The sequence below is a fragment of the Henckelia pumila genome, chromosome 2 (genome assembly GCF_033568475.1).
Source record: "Henckelia pumila isolate YLH828 chromosome 2, ASM3356847v2, whole genome shotgun sequence".
Taxonomy (NCBI): Eukaryota; Viridiplantae; Streptophyta; class Magnoliopsida; order Lamiales; family Gesneriaceae; genus Henckelia; species Henckelia pumila.
The window spans coordinates 16,095,518-16,114,647 of NC_133121.1; the positions used below are offsets into that span (position 1 = coordinate 16,095,518).

Sequence of the window (19,130 nt, forward strand, 5' to 3'; positions counted from 1 at the left end):
CAATACGTATAATATTTAATTTGCGACAGTTTCAAAGAAAACCGTAAACCGTCGCAATAGTTCCCTTCCCTTTCTCTCGGCTGACACTTCTTCTTCCTCTCTTTCTTTTCTTTTGAATTTATTTTCGATTCTTAAAGTCGCCATAACTCCTCCGTCCGTGGATAGATTTCGAAAAGCCACGACGTAAGCTTTCATGTGATACCTATTTTCCTAATTTTTGAGCTCTTTTCGTTGAACCCGTTTTCCCAGCCTCCGTCGATCACCGTCATAGCCGCCGCCGATCGCCGCCTAGAGTAGCAGAAATTCCCCTAATTTTCTGAAGCTCAAATTCCACCACGTTGGTAATTTTCTCTTCATTTGATCATTTTTCCACGTCTTCCGTTCGGCTTTAATCATCTTTATTTGATTTTGTACGATTTTTGTGATTATATTTTTGAATGTTATAACCTAGAGTTCTAGAAACTAACTTTATTGAGGCCATTCACAAGAAACAAGATTTTGAGAAAACTCCCAGATGTTCAAAAGCTTGAAGACCGCCTGAAAAGAATGACATAGAGTACTGGTAAATAGTTTACTTGAAACAAATTAAGTATCATTTGGTAGCTCTATGTATAATTTATATTATCTAATCTATTGTTTTTTTCGTCATATTATTTATTCATTTATTAATTATTTATTCTACATCAATCAAATCATTAATTATTTATCTTACATCTTGAATTTAAATTACTATATTACCCCTTATAAATAATATTATTTATAATTTTATTTATTATTAAAAGAACAAAATGGTAATTTATCATGTTTACCATAAAATTTAATCAATCAAATCAAATAAACTACAATATATCAATCAAATCAAATATTATATTAACTATCCTTTTTTTATTTATTTTTTATTACATTATAAATTACTTTTATATATATATATATATATATATATATATATATATATTATTTATCCCATCATACCAACCAAACGGTATCTTAGATGATTTAAAAATGGTTTTGACTGATATAGATTGCTAGTTAATAAATTATTTCATATTTAGCAATGCCTTCTTTGCTAGTTTGTAGTCGTAATGTTGTAGGTGAAAAAAAGTATATTGGACATTTTACTACTTGCAAAATGTTGCTACGGTTTTTATAAAATCGTAGCAAAATGTTTAACGGTTTTGTAAAAATCTTCGCAAATTTGTATGATAAATTTTTGCAACAGTTTTTAATAAACGTAGCAACTATTGAAAAACCGTTGCACAAGTTTCAACGAATAAACTGTTGCAATATTGCGACAGTTTTTTAAATCGTCGCAATACGTTACCGACAACGCTTTTTACCATCGCAAAAAAACGTTTTTTGTAGTGTCGGGTAACCTTCTTTGCGTACACTGTCACTGTTGGCTCACCCTGCTCTCATCGGGTCTGCCCATTCTAAAACTTGTCCCGGGGAATGAGGTGTTCGTGAAGTCGAGGATGCGGGTGAGATCGCTTCAATATAAGAGTATGAGTATATAGAGTTATATGATGCATGAATGTAAATATACGAGATATCGTGGATCAAGACATACTCATCACCATGCTCAATATAAATGTGTCGTGGTGTGTAGCATCATGCGTAATCGCACTCATGGGTGGGTTCACACCAACCAAGATTGTGGACAAATGATGTCCCTATCCACCTAGTTGACGAAATCGGCTCTTAGTGTCCGATAATCCAAGAAACAGAGGGATGGGCGACCCTCGCCAACATGTTATCTTAAAGAATAACATACTCAAAATGATATACAGATGTCACATATATAACATGCATCCTATGACATATGATAATTCAATACTCAGACATACATATTCAGATGGATATTTTAGTCAGCACTTACATACATTTAATTATTTTTATGGAAATCATGAGCTCAGATCCTTCATCTGTCGTCAACCCTTCGAGGAAGATTTCGGTTCCTTGCCAACTGTTCATGTGCCACTACCACTCCTAGAAGTAAAACCGTCAAAATGGGTCAGGTCCGTCAAGCTAGCCCTTTCCGCCATGAAAAATTGACGGGTTGGGTTATGGTTTTATTGGATCATCTGGAGGCGGGCCTAAACGGGCCACGAGTTAAGGCGGAACGGGCGGGCCAGCTCGCCAGTTTTTTTAATTAAATATTTTTTTGAATTATGGGTATAAAAAAACTTATTTTTTAAAAGTTTTAAAACTAGTTTTCATGTTCTTTTAATATCTCGCATTATTATTTTTTATGGTTAAATATCTATTTATATTATTCATATTATTTAGAAATGTGATATCAATATTTTGATAATCGAATCGGTGATCGAACCGGTCTACATTGAAAAAATGGTCCAATCGATCGGACCGTTTTAACCGGACGGTCGGATCGAAAAATCGTGTATATAATATAATATAATTAATAATATATTTTAAATTTTAAAAACCTACAAGATATATATAAATAGACAAAAAAATATATTTATCATAGTTTGAAAAATAAATAACGATATAAAAATATTCAAAATATTAATTATAGTTATATATTTTTAAAAATAAATGAAATAATTAAAAAAACTCTAATAATACTAAAATAATATTTTTAACTATGTACATATTCAAAATAATGATGTATATATAATAAAATATTAAATTAAGGTTTTAAAATTAAAAAAAAAAACTAATTTTTCAAAAAAAAAATCGAAATACAACCGGTTCAATCGGTTTTTACTGGTTCAACCTAGAGGTGCAATCGAGCCGAGCCCGAGTAGTATACTACTCGAGCTCGAGCTCTAAAATTATATATATATAAATACATAATATATGAATAAATAAATAAATAAAATATTATATACATTATATATATATATTTATATTATATATGTGTGTGTTATCGAGCTACTCGAACACATATATTTGAAGCTCGTTGTCCGAGCTATTCACGAGCTGCTCACGAGTAGCTTGACTCGTTTGCACCCCTAGTTCAACCGTTCAAATAGTTTTTTAGAGTGTTCCAGATCGGACCAGTGATCGGTTCCCGGTCGAACCGACCGGTCCGGTTTTGAAAACACTGTGTGATATAATAGTTAACATCAAAATTTTATATGATTTGTTTGATTGTGACATTTATTATTTGTTATTATGTAACATTTTTGATATATTTTTTTTAATCTCAAATACTAATGTTGTTTTTAATTTGTTTTTAATTTTTTAAAAATATTGGCGGGTTGGCCCGCCGAGCCCGCAACTTGATTTGGGGCGAGGTGGGTTGGGTTTTTTGGCCCGTTTGGAGGCGGGCCCAAACGGGTCGCGGGACGGGGAGGGGCGGGACGTCCCGTCTGAAAACTCTACCTAAAAGTAGGTGTGCAAACGAACCGAACATGTTCGTGAGCTTTACGAACCCGCTCGATAAATATTTGATTCGTATTCGAGCTTATCGAACTCGAGCCGAATTCGAACATGTTCGAACTTTTTTTTTGAGCCGAGCTCGAGCCGAAATTACTTTGTTCGATAGTTCGCGAATAGTTTGCGAACCTTAATATTTAATTAATATAATATAATTATATAATAAATATATATACATTTCGAACTTTTTCGAACTTTTCGAGCTTTTCGAACCATAATATCCGAATAGTTCACGAATAGGTTCGAATATTTCGAACCGAACCAAACTCGAACTCGAACTTCATTTCGAGCCGAGCTCGAGCCAAAATATTTGAAATTATCGAACTTCGAATCGAGCTCGAACTCGAATATACTCTTATCGAACCGAATTCGAGCCTTAAAATTTTATCATTATTCGGCTCGATTCGGTTCGTTTGCATCCCTACCTATAAGTGTATTGCCACTAGTCTAAATATAAGCCTTATAAAATACTAAAATATAGAATGAAACTGTAGTATCCCGGTTCTATTTTACAAGATTAATTGTATATGAATGGCTAAGCATGGATTAGGGACTTAATCACAAAAATTATGTAATTTTGGCGAAATGAAGTTTGGAGGATCCGAACTCAGGATCGAATGGTCCGAACCCTTCGAAGGCATGAATCAAGGATCAGAGGCTACGGAACGATAGGTCCGTCCGAACTAGGATCAGAGCATCCGATCTCAGTTAGGCATTGCAGCTGGTGAGGTGTCACGGCTGATCGGGCACACAGCAATTCGGAGCCTTCGAAATCTAGATCGGAGCGTCCGATCTTCGCCTATAAATAGGCCATCCGAGCTCTTCTTTTTTCACACCAAATCCTTAGCTTCTCTCTCGGTTTTTTAGGCATTCCAGGTGTTTCCAGCCTTCCTAAGCTTGGTCCGGGAGTTAGCGAGGTGCTCCGGAGTTGCAGCGGAGGGGTGCCCAAGTTCTGGAGCAGTCGTCAACAGCGGGCTGACGACGGACGAAGGTATAGCTCTGGCTCCTTATAGTAATTAGGGAGTATGATATAGCTTAGTTAAGACATTTAGAATAATATTTTGATGCATGAGTATTTTGCATTTTAGTGATGACTATAGGCTTGGACATAGAGCTGGTGTAGCTTGCCTAGTAGAATTAAGGTACGAAGGTACTGTTCGAGATACCCTGACTGAGTATGCATATATTATGTGTTGCATTGTTTATTTGATTATATGACATGATTGTATCTGCATATACCTGTCATCTTATTATGTTGCATGCATGATAATCTTGAGCTTGTATCCTTGTGATTTCCTGTATTAGGGTATTTACCTTATCATGTCAGTAGATGGTTGGACACATATATAGATTCGTGTCAGGTCACCAATATTAGTTGGACACATGAGCTCGTGTCAGGTCATCGATATTTGGTTGGACACGTAGACTTATGTCAGGTCATCATCTGGGTATGTAGGTCACCTCCTGTAGTGACGGCTCAGCGTGCTACATACCCAAGGCCCAAGTCAGTTCTTGATCAGATATTTTTTACCTCGTGTTTTGATACCTGTACACTTGCATACATGCACATATAACATTGTATACGCATACATCGTACTAAGCGTTTTATGTTCACGTCCCGTACTTTGTTTCTGGATACCATATTCCAGGGACGTAGCTAAAAATTTTATCGACCCTTGGTTGACTGTCTTTTAACTGGTTGTTCGTCGTCATTGTACTTCCATTAGAAAAATCAGCTTATTATGAAATAAATATACAATTAACTTTTTAGAAAACTAACTGGTTTTATATCTCCAACATGTAACAATAAAGTCCCCAAAAGCACAATGAAAAAGAAAAAAAAATGCAAGATGAAAAAAAAATTATGGAAACCATTTCCTAGCCTCGAACAATACAAGTAATGAGATAAAATTAATATACAAGCTATAAATCGATGACAACATAAATAAATAAAAAACACAAACATAATCTCAATAATAGTCTAAGAATTCAACAAAATGTATCACCTTAAATAAAATTGACTTATCCAAACAAATAAACTTAAGAATTAAAAAAATTTCAACAATAAACTTGGTCATTAAGTAGATATTTAACTTTGACTATCATAGCTATTAACCGATTTTGAGGTGAGGGAGAAATAGAGAAATTGATTAATGAGTCATGTATTCTCATGAATGTTATTTTTAATGGGATAATTAAATTTAATGGGATAAAGAAATTTAATGGGCCACGTAAATTCAACGGGCTAAAGATCCAAAAAAAAATTAACTAGAGCTGACCCAATAAAAAATAAAAAAAACGCATCAAATCCAATAAAAAAATAAAAAAAAACATTTTCTAATAACTTAAAAAAAAAACTAACCAGGGCAGGAGCCCACCCCAGCCCCTGCCCTATTTCATTGGGCAGGTTTGCGTTTGGATGAGGCGGGTAGTTCCAGGAGGACTTAGGCTATGAAAGGCCAGCGGTGATGTCTAAGTTTACTATTTTAATATATTTGGGATAATATATTTAAATTCGATATAGTTGTATAATAATTATGTTTCTCAAAAATTTATTTATGGTTTTCGTTGTTAATTTTTGATTATTTAATTTATTAAGTTAAATGCATGCTTAAACTTCTGTTTAGTAGATGATCACGATTCACGATGCAGGTCACTACAAAAACTGAGAGAAAACATATCAAATTCACAATTTTATGATTTTTGTATGACTTATTTATAGGCGGAGTCTCGAACAACCGAATTTTGCATGTGCTTCTTGTCATGTTCGTGTTTTTATCTTGATGTACACTCGGAATGTCCGAATTACTACCTGTTTGTGCACTTTTGACTCTCAAAGTTATCTAGCCAGCTAGCCATGCAACTTCGGACGGTCCAAGGTCTTTAAATAGTCCGAACTCACTTCGAAGGTTACGAATTAGTTGATGCTTAATTGCTCGATTTGCTTAATTAATTAATGACTTTTTAATAATATTTCAACATTTAATTAAATACATGAGCGGAACTTGAGACGCTACAATTTCTAAGTAAGAACAATAGGAAAATATTGGGATTTTCAAAAAATATATATATAATTAAATTAAATTGAATATTTTTTCTTTAAAAAAATATAACAAAAAAATGATTATGAATTTCTCTTTACTAAGTTTTTAAAATTTCGCAAAGAAAACTCCATTCAAAAGAAGAAGGGAAGGAAAACTAAATAATGATAATTTTTTTCAATGTGATGCGTATTTTATAAGACTTGAATCATGTAATTACCAACGTTCAAAACTGTAATTTTATAGCTTATATACATAGTTTGATTTCTTGAGCATATATTGTGTACACCAATCGATGTGATATCTTATATATACATGAACAACAACAGCGAATTGATGTGACATGTTGCATATATGACCAACATTTTAAAAATAAATGCAATACATCCGAATTTATATAAAGTAATTACGACTTATTGCCCTCCATAAAATCGATTGTAAAATCCAATTATTTTTTAATTATTATATTCTACATCATTATAATTATAAATTTGGAAGTTTCCCTCCAGGTTAGATATAATGTGAAATCAATTATTAAGTAGAAATTTTTTTCTTGATCTGGTTTTTTGAAGTACGTAGATCATATATATAATTACATATATTTGAATCCAATGGTTTAGAAAAAAAGTTTTTAAAACAATAAAACAAGTTTAAGTTCATCTAAAAATCCATACACAATTATTGCCTTCTAAGACTGTACAGTTTATTTATTTTATTTTTTTTGGTATAAATAGTTTAAAATTATATTTAAATATTAGCATTTTTTGCATAGTCACATAAATAAAAATATGTAACTGTGTGAGGATCTTATGGATCTCTATCCGTGAGACGGATCACCAATCTATATTTATATTTTACATTGAAAAGTTATAATTTTTACATAAATATAATATTTGTTTATGACGGGTGAATCATATAAAATTAACTCATGAGATCATGTCGAGTAACTGTCGTGATAAATTATTTGCACTTGATATAAACATTATTAATTAGGTACCCTGTTACTCGTTTATTTAGGCTCAATGCATTATTGATCGATCTATATACAAGGTATATATGGTAAAGGATTCATAAATGCCAGATGATGTTAACGAACAGTGCAGTACTTTCTTCTTACAAAAATAAAAACTATCATATACAATCTATAATCTATATCGTAATATACTGGTAATCGAAGTATACGTGTTAATATTATACGTTAATTTAGCAACAAATCCTTGAAAAAAAATGTGGCATTACAAAATCGATTATAGAAATTATAAATCTTAGAAGATTTGTGATCTTTAATTACTTGCAATACAATCATGGTTTTCTTTTTTCCTTTTGTTATAAAATCCACATAAAACAAGCATACACGTTGTTTTGCAATGATATTAAAAATACAAACATGTACCAATTGATGACAAAGTGAGTGAATTAGTGAAAGGAGTTTCAAAAAAGAAAAAAAGTGAAAACGTAAGATTCACCTTCACGGCTCTTGCGTAATTCTCTACCAAAAACATTAAGGACATTTTGTTTCTATATATTTTTTGGTTTTATCCACTTTCTTTCCTTGATGATTTATGGGTTTATTTTTACCCTTGAAAACAGAAACTAGTAATGGGTACGTAAAATGAGAGAAATTTTTCCGGTCACCTTGTCAAATCAGTTAGTCTAACATGCTCGTCTCAGCATAAGACAAATGATATATATAACCAAAAAAATCATTAAATTGTTAAAAGAAATTGTGCCGTGAGGCCATCTCCAACCCATTACGCCATTTTGGTGTCACAGTAACTTTAAAATAGTGTAATTCTTGCATTAAACTCAAAACTTATTTCCAACCCATTAACTCTAAATTTTACACTAAAAAAAATATTCTCGAAATATTATCTATTATTTTATTCTCAACAACTAATTATTTCACACAATATTTTTAAACACAATAATTAAAATATCAATTATATCTAAAATAATATTTTCTATGTAGAAATATTAATGAATTAAAAATTTTAATTACATATATTTTCAGAATAATTTTAAGCATTTTTAAAATTTTATTTTATTTATTTAAATATTTAAACTCATTATTTAATTTATGAATTTTATTTTTATTTATTTAAATAATTAAAGAATAAATTAGAAACAAAAAAAAAAACAAGACAAAAAAACCAAAAAAAAGAAAAGAAAAAGATAGTGCAAAGCTACAGTGTTGCACCAAACTGTAGCTTTGCTCCAATCTGGTGCTGAAAATAGCGCTGGGTTGAAGCAAAGAATGCAACACCATTGGAGATGCTCTGAGCCGAATGCTTAGTGCATTTAAACTTACGTAGAAAATAATTTTGGGATGAGTTATAATCGAAAGTTCGATCTAAACTAAATTCGTCCTAGACCGTTAAGGTGTTGTTTAGTTCATGCGATAGAATAAATAATACATGGATAACTAATAAAATGTAATAAAAAATAAATAAAAATGATAGTTAATAAATAATTTGATTTAATTGATAGATTATAGTTTATTTGATTTGATATTTATTTGATTGATTAAATTTTATATAAGAGTGATAAATTACCATTTTGTCCTTTTAAAAATAAATAAAATATGAATAATATTATTTATAGGAATAATATAATAATAAATAATTAATAATTTAATTAATATAAAATAAATAATTAATAAATAAACAAATGTGCGATTAAATATGATAAATTATATATGAACTATGAGTACTAGTACCAAACGGTAAATATTAAAATAAGTTGGGAAAAATAAGTATTTAGTTTCGTGCATTATAATAGTAACTAATGGTCAATGGATTTGTACCACTGTAAATGCTGCCAACTGTTAAGTTTGCAGAGCATGCAGGGGTGTGCCTGCTTAAAGTGGTGGGCAGCCACACATACTTTCACACACTCACACCCTCCACGCTCCCAGTCCCAGACTTTTTTTTAAATTATTATTATTATTTTTTTTTTTTGCTTTTTTCTTTGTTCCCTGCCTCAATAACAGTGTATTAATCCGAGAAAATTCGCAGGAAAAATTATTACAATATCTCTACTTTGGTCTCATATGGTAGATTGATTATTAACTGGAAATGGGTCCATGTCCATCTCTCCTCTGCTTCCTAATACTGCCTCTCTTCTTCATTTTCGTCTCTGCCACTGATAACACAAACCTCGTTTTCAAAGGCTGCGCGGACCAGAAATTCCAAGACTTCAATGGGGTTTACAGGCAAACGCTGGAGAATCTGTTCCAGTCTTTGAAATCCCAGTCCTCAGCTACCAAGTTCTACAAAACCACTTCCGGTGATGGACTATCGGCCATCAATGGCGCCTTTCAATGCAGAGGGGATCTCTCAAACGGGGACTGCAACGGCTGCGTCTCGAAAGCCCCTGATTTGGCTGAAAAGCTTTGCGGGCAAGCTATTGCCGCGAGAGTCCAGCTGAATGGGTGCTATTTGAGGTACGAGATTTCTGGGTTCAGACAGGTGAGTGGGACTGAGTTGTTGTACAAGATTTGCGGGTCGAACCGGGCCAGCGGGTCCGGGTTTGGGGATAGATTGGACTTGGCTTTAGGGGAGATAGTGAAGGGTTTGACGAATGGGAACAGTGGTTTTTACGCTGGTCAGTATCAGTCTGTGTATGTTCTGGGTCAGTGTGAAGGTGATTTGAGCGGTGGGGACTGTGTGAGTTGTGTGAAAAGTGCCGTGGACAGAGCTAAATCCGAGTGTGGCAGCTCGATTTCAGCTCAAATATATCTTCAAGAATGCTATATTAGCTATACTTATTACCCAAATGGGGTGAACAGTGGCCAATCATCGCTTTCATCATCAGGTAATATAAAATATGTTTGTGGAGTTTTCACCATACATCATCGCTGGTCTTCGCTATACATTTCTTGGTTGAGAATTCAAGTCAAGATTTAATCGTATGATAGTGTACTAGATGTGATAAGGGAGTGTTATATGTCTCTTTCTATGGTTTTCGAATATTGCACGCGCCGGTGGCGATTCGAGTTTTTCGACTAGTTGACCACGCCGGTCATTGGGGTTATAGATGCAAATCGGTGGCCAAAGCGAGAATCTTGGTTTTCTGAGATGTAAATTGGCAAATATACAAAAGTCAAGTGTTGAGAGAAAACGTGTTAGAAAAAAGTTCAATTGGGAAGAAGTTATTAGACATAGGAATGAGAGGCTAGAAGAGAAGATGAAAATATGGTATTTATGAATCTATTATAATATGTATATGTAAAGGAAAAGGATCTTCTTTAAAAAAAAAAATTCAAGATAGCCGGCTTAGCATTAATTTCTTAATGATGTAGGATTATAAATATATGTAGGGGTCCACCAAACCCCTCGGTTATTTTTTTATTAAAATTTTTTTTGTATATATTGTGTTGTATTCGACTTTATATTGGATAAAGAAATGGGTTGTGATGAAATACGGTCACTCTCGCTCGCGATATCGTGTATTTCTCTTTTAGTGATGACAACATAATTTGGTTGGAACTTGGATGTAGGGACGGGAAGGAATACACAGAAGACAGTTGCTATTGTGCTTGGAGGACTTGTGGGTGTGGGGCTGGTAATGGCTTGTTTGTTGTTTGCAAAATCTGCTTTCAAGAAAAAGACTCATACATACAAGTATGGTGGATAAAGGTTAGTGTTTTTGTTGCAACTTGAGCCTTATTTTCTTGGATTTCACACCTTTTTTAGTAGTCATCTTATGCAACTTGATCAAGTTTATAGTAGTAAGTCAACACTTTGACATTAGAGATTAGACACGAGAGAATCAATGAGAGATATCTTGAAAAATGTTGATAGAACACTATCGAACCCAATAGAGATTGTTGGAGAAACAGGGCTGATTTTTAACATATAATGTACTGAATTTTTGGCAGGAGACGTCGGTAAGGTTCTTGAGAAGAAGGCAGAAATTCGAGAAATTACGAGATGGGATTTTGGAAAGTTCGGGGTAAAATTGGATTACTATTTCATTGGGTGCTTGTAAAGAGGGAAGATTTGCCTTTCACTTTGTGATTTAGCTTTATAGTATATCTTCCTCTCCAAGTTTTGTTCCTGCTCCTTTTTTAACTTTATATATATCTCCTCAAAAGTTAATTAAGAGGTGCCTACTTGAAAGAAGGATAGTGAGATTATTGTTAAATTACTCATTTTGTGCTAGTGACGTTAGTGTATATCCACGATTTAACAATTGATAGATGAATGAATTAGTGTTCATTTGCTTTATATCAAAGTTGATGGGTTCACTTTTACACTATGAAAAGCAAGTAATGGCTGTCTCTTTATGTAGGTAGTTACAAAACCCAGAAAGTAAATCCTAGCTTTCCCAAGGTTATGGGGTCCAATAAGTTGATTGATCATATTGTGACCTTTTTTAGCTTTGTTATTTTTTCAGAGACGATGATCTATCTGTCATTATTATGCGAAAACTCATTCATAATCGACTACAATTTTAATTAGTCATAACTTCAATGTTAATTTTGAAACCTTTTGGTAAAATGAGAATGTATACGAAATGGTAGTTAGAGGAGTAAGGACCTCAAAAAGATTTCAATTGCGGGGGCAAAATTTAATTGTTGCTTTTCAAAGCATATTAAAAATAAATACTAGTTGTAAAAGAATTTTTTTGAATAATTATCTTTGAATCAGGTGAGTTGATAGTTTTATAAAAGAAAATTAAATCATTAAATTAAATAAACCCGTATTTCAAAATTAGGGGACCATTAGATGTTTTGACGAAGTCAAATGGGGTCAAGGGTGTAATGTTTCTGGTTGTAATATTATTATTATTATTTTAAAATTATGTACTCATGACAACAAACGGAACCAAACCAAATTTGGTTGGTTGGTTCATTTATACTAGCACATAACTCACACATTTTGCGTATGTAATATATAAATATAATGTGTTGTGTGTATATAATATAATATTTATTTTTTTTAAGTGTTTAATTTTAATATGATATTCATTTTTCATAATTTGACACTTTTATAAGATTTTTTTTGACAATTTGAGGTTGAGCATACTAAAAGATCAATTAAAGTGATATTTCTTGATATATAGTATAGATGTAGATATTTATCGCTTTCACAAAAATTTAAATCAAACCAAACATAAGTACATAACCATGAGTTTCGGTTCGGTATGGTTTAGATTATTAATGTGAAGCGATATAGCGAATTATTATTGCATAAAAGTAGCAATTGATAATTGATAGAAGTTGATGAACATTTTATTCGATAGGAGTTATTTGCACCAAATAACTCTGTGAAATATTGAAAATGCACACTTCTCTCCTGTGAAATTTTAATAAGCATCTTCAACCCGACCTTTTAAAAAATTAGCACGCTTACCCCTTCAGATGAGTGATTGTTGCGCACGCGCCCCTCATGCGACTGAGCAAATATTTTGATATTTTTTTGCACCAAATACCCCTGTGAAATATTAAAAATGCATATTTGACCCATGCGAAAATAATTTTTAAATCTATTCAATCCATAATACACAATTTTTATTAAAATCTAATTATAAAATATTTAGCAAACACTTTTAGTTTTATTAATTTTATTTTTAATTTTAAATGTAAATTTATTATGATTATATAATTATTTTTTAAAAAATATTATTATTTTATCTTGTTATCATTATTTTATTAAACTTTCTTCTTGTTTCCAACTTATCAATTAAAAATGCATTCATAAACGAGATTTAAATACCTAAAAGTACCAAAATATTAAATCAAAATGATAATTTCATGCATATTACATTTCAATTTAGGATTATAGATTTTTGAACCAAAATCTAAATTTTTTAAAATGCATTGCAGAATTTGCATTAAATAATAATACACAATATTTATTAATATCTAATTATAAAATATTTTTCACACATTTTTAATTTTATTTATTTTTAATTTTTAATTTTAATTTATAATTTATAATTAATTTATTTCTAAAAATTTTTTACTTTATCTCGTTATCATTATTTTATCAAATCACTTCGTGTTTTCTACTTTTCCATTAAACATGATTCATAAATAAGGATTTAAATATCTAAAAATACCAAAATATTGAACCAAATGTTAAGTTCATAAATGTTAATTTTTCGATTTAAAATTATATAAGCATGTTATTTTTATTTATTTATTAGAAATTGTGTAATGCATATTCTCGAAAAATTTACATTTTGGTTCAATAATATATAGTTCTAAATCGAAAAAGCAATATGTTTAAACTTATCGGTTTAGTTCAATATTTTGGTACTTGAAATTATTTAAATACTTCTTTATAGATGCATGTTTAATGGAAGAGTTGGAAACAAGAAGAAAGTTTAATAAAATAATGATAACAAGATAAAATAATAATATTTTTTAGAAAATAATTATATAATCATAATAAATTTAAAATTAAAAATAAAATTAATAAAACAAAAAGTGTTTACTAAATATTTTATAATTATATTTAATTTAACAAAAATTGTGTATTATGGGTTGAATATATTTAAAAATTATTTTTACAGGGGTCAAATATGAATTTTTAATATTTTATAGGGGTATTTGGTGCAAAATAAATATCAAAATCTTTGTCCAATCGCATGAGGGGCGCGTGCGCAACAGTTACTCATCTGAATGAGCGAGTGTGCTAATTTTTTAAAATGTTAGAGTTGAATGTGCTTATTAAAATTTCACAGGGGAGAAGTGTGCATTTTCAATATTTCACATGAATGTTTGGTGCAAATAACTCTATTCGATAGTGTATTATAATGACTGTAAGTAAAATGACACTAATTATAATACTTATGCAAATTACAAATTTCGAAACTTTTAAAAAAACAAATCTTTAGGGTTGCAATTATGTTTTTTCAGCTAAAATTAATGTAATTGATCGGTTTGCAGAGTTTAATATTAATATAACACAAACTAAAAATCAAATAAAACTTTTCTATATCGAAGAAAAATCATACTAAATTAACAAAATTTATTTCGAATTGATGTAATTGATTTGCTTTATTATTATCCAAAACTCAATCCGAACCAAATTTTCTCGGCTCAGTTGATTTTAAAGCTAATCCAAAATAATATTACTACAAATCAATCTAAATCATATACTCCGTTTGCTTTAGTTTTACATTTTGGTTCCATTTTGAACACCGGTGTGATCTAATCAGTATAAAAGCTAAGTTATTTTTGGCGCTGGGATGGTGTAATGAGCACTGTAGCTACACTATCCATTTTTTTTCTTTTATTTTTTTAGTGTTTTCTAATTATGTATTATAAAATATATCAAGATTATATATTAATAATTTAATAATATTATTATTTAAATTTTAACTATTTATTTTAAAAATTTTATTTATTCAATAATCAACTAAATATATGTTTTGAATTATATGATCATTTTAATAAAATAATAATAATAGTAAATATTTTAAAAGAATTCTTAAAACAGATTTAATTTAAAAAAATTATTCATTAATATTTGTAATGAATATCTATATTATATAAATTATTTTAGACATTATTGATAATTTAATTATTGTGTCTAAAAATATTTTGTGGAATAAATTATCAGTTGTTGTGATAAAATAATAGAGAATAACACGAGAATATTATTTTTAGTGTAGAATTTTGAGTTAATGAGTTGTAGATGATTTTTGTGTTTGATGTAAAAATTACATTATTTTGAAGTTAGTGTTACACCAATATAGTGTAATGACTCATAAATGACCAATACGGACGGAATTTAGGGAGCTACCTGTTGAGTATGCAAGGTGAGATAAGAATTCTAAAATTTTGGATAAGTTACACAAACATTTATATAGAAAAAATCTCCTACCTACAAGAAAGCATAGGCAAATCCATTAAATCAGTAAAGTTCGAAAATTTCAGATAATTATATTAACATAACCCATTTCAACTTGATAATTAATCAGTGATCTTAATTATCATTATTTCTAGGAGAGACTCCACCAGAAAATTTAACGAAAACTCCTCTAAAACCATAGGACACCCACAATGGTTAACACACCCAAATAACACCATTTGGGTGTTATTGCCATAATGGGTGGGTGTTCCACCCACAAGAAAGAAAAGATGGACGTTCACAATCTTCATTTTTTTTAGCACACGCCATAATGAGAGTGGGTAGGCGCAGACACGTGGGGCTCACGTCTACATCTGCGTTATTTTATTTTTTATTTTTAATTTTAAATAATAATAAACGGTAATATTTGTACAATTTGGCCAAATTGGGTCCAACGTTATAATTTTTCAACTGCAATTTTTTTTATAATTTTAATTTTATTGAATTTTTTTAAAAAAAGTATAACAACTAGTTAACGGCTAGTTTGAATTCTCATCTATAAATACTCACCAATATTAACACAAAAATTCATTTCACCTCCATACACTATCCAATTCTACTCTTCGTTTTCTCACATCTCTTTTTAAATAGTTTCTACAATCTTAATTTCTATCCGAAATGGATGAAAATATGAGGGCATATCTTACACATTTGTTGAGTTCTACACAAAACCCGCGATAAAATTCATCTTCCCAAAATCCACAAATTCCACCAAAAATCATCAATATCCACATCGATTTCTAAATATGCAGTTTCCTCCACAAAACGCTCAAAATTTCAAAGGTTTTGGAAATTTTATGAATCATCCGAATTATGCCTCCAGAGGTCCACATCATCCGCTTCCAGCCGAATATTGACAAAACATCATTCATCCACATTTCACGCCGCTGGTTGTTCAAGACCATGGTACCCCACACACAAATGGTATGTATTTTTCATCTCCGATACCGAATGAACCTGCAACTCCGACTTTTGTTCCGAAGACTCAACTTTTCGATAGTGAATCCCCAATTGAGGTGGTCAATTTAGAAAAAAAAAATTGGTTTCAAATGCTGAGGGTTTCGAGAAATCGTTCAATTTGGACAAAGGTTGAAGACGAGGTCTTGACGAGAAGTTTTGTCACAATCAGCGATGATCCAATAATCGACAATGATTAGAAGACGTATGCTTTTTGGAGATGCCAGCTACTACAATGAGAATCGTCCTGCAGCTTCAAACAACAGAAGGACAAATGTTATACGGTCACATTGGCACAACACAATCCAAAAAAAGGTAAATCGATTCAACGCAAGTTACAATATTATTTATAGTACATATCGCAGTGGTCACAGTGACAAAGATATATTGAGATTTGCATGTGAAAAATATCGCGACGAAAACAATGGCGTTGCATTCAATCTCGAGCATGTGTGGAGAATTGTCAAAGATCGTCCAATGTTTACTCCACAATCCGATGATCACTTTGTGGCCACAAAGAAGACGATGACTTTGGAGTCAGGAGCAAGCAATACATCCTCCAATCAAAATGTGAGTATAGACCTAGATAAAGAAGATACTCGTCCAATGGGTCAGAAGACAACAAAAAAAAAGAAGGAAAAAGACAAATTAAAATCGACCATGGAGGATATGACAGTAAACTACGACAGTCTTTTTGCAAAGTTCAATGAGTACGCAAGCGTAAAGAAGTCTGAAGTCGATCTGAAACAAAGACAACTCGAAGTTGAGGAGATTAAGGTAAAAACTTCCTTGTCCAATGCTGAAGCTAAGAATCATCGATTGAAGTTGAATGAGTACGAGATATTGAACAAAGACACCTCGCAGATGACTACAGAGCAACTTATCATACATGAATGTTTGTGCAAGGATATCAGGACGAGGTGGGATATGAAAACTGTTTGCGCATTTCGATTGTATTTTCGATTGATTGTATTGTTTAATTGTTGTATTTCGGAGTGATTTTATTGTTTAATAATTGTATTTCCGAGAGATTGTAATTATTAGTTATTGTGGTTCCGAGTGATTGTAATTTTTAATTATTCTATTTTCGAGTGATTGCAATGTTTAATTATTGTATTTTCGATTAATGTGATTTTAAATTTTTATCAACTTTGCAAACTAACCGTTGCAAACTAGCCGTTAAAAAATAGCCGTTGCAAACGAGTCGTTATAAACTAGATGTTGCAAACTAGCCGTTAAATGAGAATAACTATATATATAACCAGATTGTGCTACGAGATTTGCATTCCACTAGGATACATTTCGCAAACACGTATACAACAACAAGTTTTCTCCAAACATGTCTCATTCTACAGGCAGCTCTATCTCAAGTTCCAGCTCGACAAGTGAAGATGAAGTACATGTTGAAATCGACGAGCAAAGATGATCCGGCACAAGATCTCATGTTAATGGTACTTCAGCAATACCAACAAGTTATGGAAGCATATAAGAGGAGGGAAACACGCAGAAGAAGAAGGTTCGTCCAAAGAAATCATGAAGTCGGGCATGACAGACTTGTCGATGATTATTTTTCCACAAATCCGGTGTATCACGGTGAAATATTTAGAAGACAATTTCGAATGCAAAGAGAGTTATTCATCCGTATAGTGACTGCTTTAGAGAATCATTATGCGTTTTTTCAACAGAGGGACGATGCTGTGTGAAGAAAAGGGTTGACACCACTACAAAAATGCACCGCTGCGATTTGTCAACTGGCTTACGGAGTCCCCGCCAACTATCTTGACGAGTACCTACGTATGAGTGAATCAACTGCCATCAGGTGTCTTTTCAAGTTCTGCGAATACGTGGTTGAAATATTTGGTAATGGGTACTTAAGAAGACCAAATGCTGATGATGTTCAACGTCTTCTTCAAATGCATGATGAGAGAAATGACTTTCCCGACATGTTGGATAGCCTTGATTGTATGCACTGAAAATGAAAAAAATTGCTCAATTGCTTGGAAAGGTCAATTTACAAGGGGACATGGGTCACCAACAATTGTGCTTGAGGCGGTCGCGTCTCATGACTCGTGGATATGGCATGCCTTCTTCGAGGTCGTCAGTTCATGTAACGATATTAACGTGTTATATGAATCTCTCATCTTCAACAACGTCTTGCAAGGAAATACGCCGGAGATTAATTTCACGGTGAACTGCACTATATATACATATATATGAAAGGTTATTATCTAACATATGGAATATATCCCGAGTGAGCTACTTTCGTTAAGGCTTTTCCTTGCCAGGAGGATCCCAAGAGAAAATTGTTTAAGGAAAGACAGGAGTCTGCAAAAAAAGATGTCGAGCGGGCATTTGAGATGCTCCAATCTAGATGGGCGATTGTCAGATCCCTAACTCGTTATTTGTATAGGAAAAAGTTAAAACAAATCATGTTAGCATGCATTATTTTGCATAACATGATTGTTGAGTATGAGGAGGTCACGTGACAAATTGTTAAAACGATGAAGGTGACGAACCCGCACAACCTATCAATGGCTCAAACCGAGGCTTTCAGGATTATATTCGAACAAATTTCGAGCTACGTGACATTCAAGTTCATCACCAAGTTCGCGCGGACTGAGTGGAGCATATCTGGGATAATTACAACAACAATCCGTGAATTAGTATTTCATATATTATTTTTAATTTCATCGCAATGTGGTTTTTTTCTAAGTTATTGTTGCATTTCAATTTCATAATTTCGTTGTATTTAATAAATATATTAAACTAATTTTATTATTATTTTTTAATTCAATATAATTAAAACAAAAAATTAAGATTATTATTTTAAAAAATACTTATAAATTTAAATATTTTAAAATATATA

At 31.7% G+C, this 19,130-nt stretch overlaps 1 protein-coding gene across 1 annotated transcript; it reads left to right on the forward strand.

Moving 5' to 3' along the window:
• Nucleotides 1-9,354: 9,354 nt before the first annotated feature.
• Nucleotides 9,355-11,628, forward strand: LOC140883893 (plasmodesmata-located protein 2-like). Its single transcript, XM_073290510.1, has 3 exons — nt 9,355-10,256; nt 10,942-11,080; nt 11,323-11,628. The coding sequence occupies exons 1-2, from the start codon at nt 9,518-9,520 to the stop codon at nt 11,076-11,078; spliced, it is 876 nt and encodes a 291-aa protein (XP_073146611.1). The 5' UTR covers nt 9,355-9,517; the 3' UTR covers nt 11,079-11,080; nt 11,323-11,628.
• The last annotated feature ends 7,502 nt before the right edge of the window (nt 11,629-19,130 follow it).

Coding starts and splice junctions, on each gene's coding strand:
- LOC140883893 (XM_073290510.1), top strand. CDS start 9,518: ATGGGTCCATGTCCATCTCTCCTCTGCTTCCTAATACTGCCTCTCTTC. Junction 10,257..10,941: donor ATCATCGCTTTCATCATCAG/GTAATATAAAAT, acceptor ACTTGGATGTAG/GGACGGGAAGGAATACACAG.